General features: G+C 60.4%; 1 protein-coding gene across 1 annotated transcript in view; it reads left to right on the plus strand.

Annotated features, from left to right (window-relative positions):
- The window catches only part of Igfbp4 (insulin like growth factor binding protein 4), a 2,784-nt gene extending 882 nt beyond the window's left edge, over window positions 1-1,902 (plus strand). The window contains exons 2-3 of the mRNA XM_010615038.3: window positions 122-257; window positions 1,146-1,902. Of these exons, the coding sequence (XP_010613340.1) occupies window positions 122-257; window positions 1,146-1,280 (271 nt within the window). The 3' untranslated portion in view covers window positions 1,281-1,902. The remainder of the gene's footprint in view (window positions 1-121; window positions 258-1,145) is intronic.
- The last annotated feature ends 652 nt before the right edge of the window (window positions 1,903-2,554 follow it).

The raw sequence follows: 2,554 nt of genomic DNA on the forward strand, positions 1-2,554 counted from the left end.
CGAGTCAGCGATGGCTGGGCCCCGAGCACTCGTGTCCGGTGCCCCTGGTGGTGTTTCCTGGTTCCCGGGCCTGGGCCGCTGTCTCCCAGGCTGCACTGAGCAGTCCCTGTGCTCCGCTCCAGCCGCAGGGCTCCTGTCAGAGCGAGCTGCACCGCGCCCTGGAGCGGCTGGCCGCCTCGCAGAGCCGCACGCACGAGGACCTCTTCATCATCCCCATCCCCAACTGCGACCGCAACGGCAACTTCCACCCCAAGCAGGTGGGCTCTCGGGGTCCCTGCCCGTCCACCGGACAGCTGGAGGGCGGTGTAGGGGGACCCTCAACCCAGACCTGACCCTTGGGCCCCCAAGTCCCATCCTTTCGAAGATGAAGACACCGGGCCCGGGAAGACCCCAGGTTGCTGAGTGAGTTCATGACACGCCCTACCTCCTGGCCAAATGCGAACTACTATTATTCTAGGAGTTGAACTCTGGGCCTTAAACACTCTACCACTAATCTACATCCTCAGTTTTTTTTTGGGAAACAGTCTCTAAACTGCCTAAGCTGGCCCTGACCTTGGTTGGGATCCTCCTGCTTCAGCCTCCCGAGAAGCTGGGATTATAGGTGTGCGCCGCAAGGCCCAACTTGGTTTCCCCTGCTGTTGATATCTTATATGAGGGTGGCACTCGTGATGCATTTGATAAGCCAATACTGATAGATGATTATTGCCTGAAGTCCAGAATTCACATCAGGGTCACTCTGTATGTTCTCCGATCCACGTGGGCTTTCACTGTCCAGTTCTTGTCAAAGTGGAGGCGGTGATGTTTGATCCTCTGTTCCCAGACCAATTCTGGCCCTGAAGCTAAGTCCATTCCCACTTGGATTCTGACTCTGACCCAGACGCTAGGTGCTCTGTCCTTTACCAGCTGTCTTCGCCCACCTGGGCTGTAAGCCTCAGCTGAGTCCAGTTTGAGCTCCAATCCCAAACCCAGCTGCATGCTTCCCCTGCCTCCCCGGCCCCACCCAGGCCTGCTCATGGCCACAGTCCCGTGGTGAAGGTCCCGGCCTCGCCGGGGTGCAGCCTACCCGCGTGGGGCCGGGCCAGCTGGGCTGTCGTTGTGCCCACTCCTGTCCGGCCTGCCGCCGACCCCGTCCTTTTTCTCGGCAGTGTCACCCGGCTCTGGACGGACAACGTGGCAAGTGCTGGTGCGTGGACCGGAAGACGGGGGTGAAGCTTCCGGGGGCCCTGGAGGCCAAGGGGGAGCTGGACTGCCACCAGCTGGCTGGCAGCTTCCGAGAGTGAGCCTGGCACGAACAGGGGCGGTGGAGTTGGCCCAGAAGTTTCTCTTGGGGTGCCTGTGTGTGTGTGTGTGTGTGTGTATGTGCGTGCGTGTCTCTGTGTGTGCACATGTTATGGACACGAGTGTACTCAATGTCCTTTGGGGCTTAGCCCGAGAGGTTTGAGTATGCAGAGGGGAGTGCTGACGTGTTTCCAAGCTGACCCTGGGTTCTTTCGCTTACCCGTTCACCCACCTGAAAACATTTATTGATCACATACTATGTACCAGCGCTAGTTCTCAGTTCTGGGAGCCCCCTCCTGACTCCCTGGGAAGGTGGGAGAAGCGAAGCCTGCTTCCCAGAGAAGAAGCAGAGGCTGGGAGTCGCGGGGAGGGCACAGGCACTCGGGGGCACAGACCAGGGCCCCTCAGCAGTCTGCCCTCAGAGGGTGTGTTGGGCTTTGTGTGCGGTCGTGGGTCCCGTCCGTCTGCCCTGGTGGTCACAGCCACGGAGTCACCAGGGGACCCCTTCCTGGCTCCCTGTTCCCAGGGCTTTTCCGGCTTGGCTGGAGGGCAGGAGCCTTGGGGAGCGCTTTGCTGCCTGCGCTGTCTTTCTTTTCTTTCCTTTCATTCATCCATTTTTTTTTAACAAAACAGAACAAAACCAAAAACATCCCCATCATTGTGTTGCTTGACTTATTTACAGAGGCGCCACAGGGGTGGAGAGAGTGGGTGTGGTGTGGAGCCCAACTGTGCCCTCCTGGCAGCTCCTGGTGCTCGGAGCCCTGGGGGGCAGGTGCCAGCTCTGGGGGGAGGGAGGAGGGCCAGGGCCAGGACCAGCTGGTGTGTGGAGCCCGGGCGTCCTGCAGGGCACAGGGCAGCTGGCTCCGCAGCAGGATTTGGTCTACTGTCGCGGGTGGGGTGGGGGAGAGGGAGTGGAGGACACCTTGCCTTCAATGTCGGCTTAATATTTGCACCCAGGTAGCCCTTTTCATTTTGTCGTGCAGACTTAGCCTCGAATTTGCCATCTTCCTGCCTCAGCCTCCCAGTAGTTGGGATTACAGGTGGGTGCTTCCGTGCCCAGCCTGACATCGGGTGCTCGTGGATTCTTATATCTCCCAGGGCCCCTCCTCCTCCTCAGCCTCTGGAAGGGCTGCCAGGCACGGACCTCACTGCCCGCCCCACCGCCTTAGTTCGCGTGGGGCCTGCACAGGAGCCTGCCAGCCCAGGCGCCAGGGAAGATCAGCAAAGGGCGGGGTGCAGGGTGCAGCCCCGCCTGGAGCCCTGGCTGTGACCTCGG

This window comes from Fukomys damarensis, unplaced genomic scaffold, assembly GCF_012274545.1.
Source record: "Fukomys damarensis isolate Sample0158 unplaced genomic scaffold, DMR_v1.0_HiC HiC_scaffold_13, whole genome shotgun sequence".
Classification (NCBI taxonomy): Eukaryota; Metazoa; Chordata; class Mammalia; order Rodentia; family Bathyergidae; genus Fukomys; species Fukomys damarensis.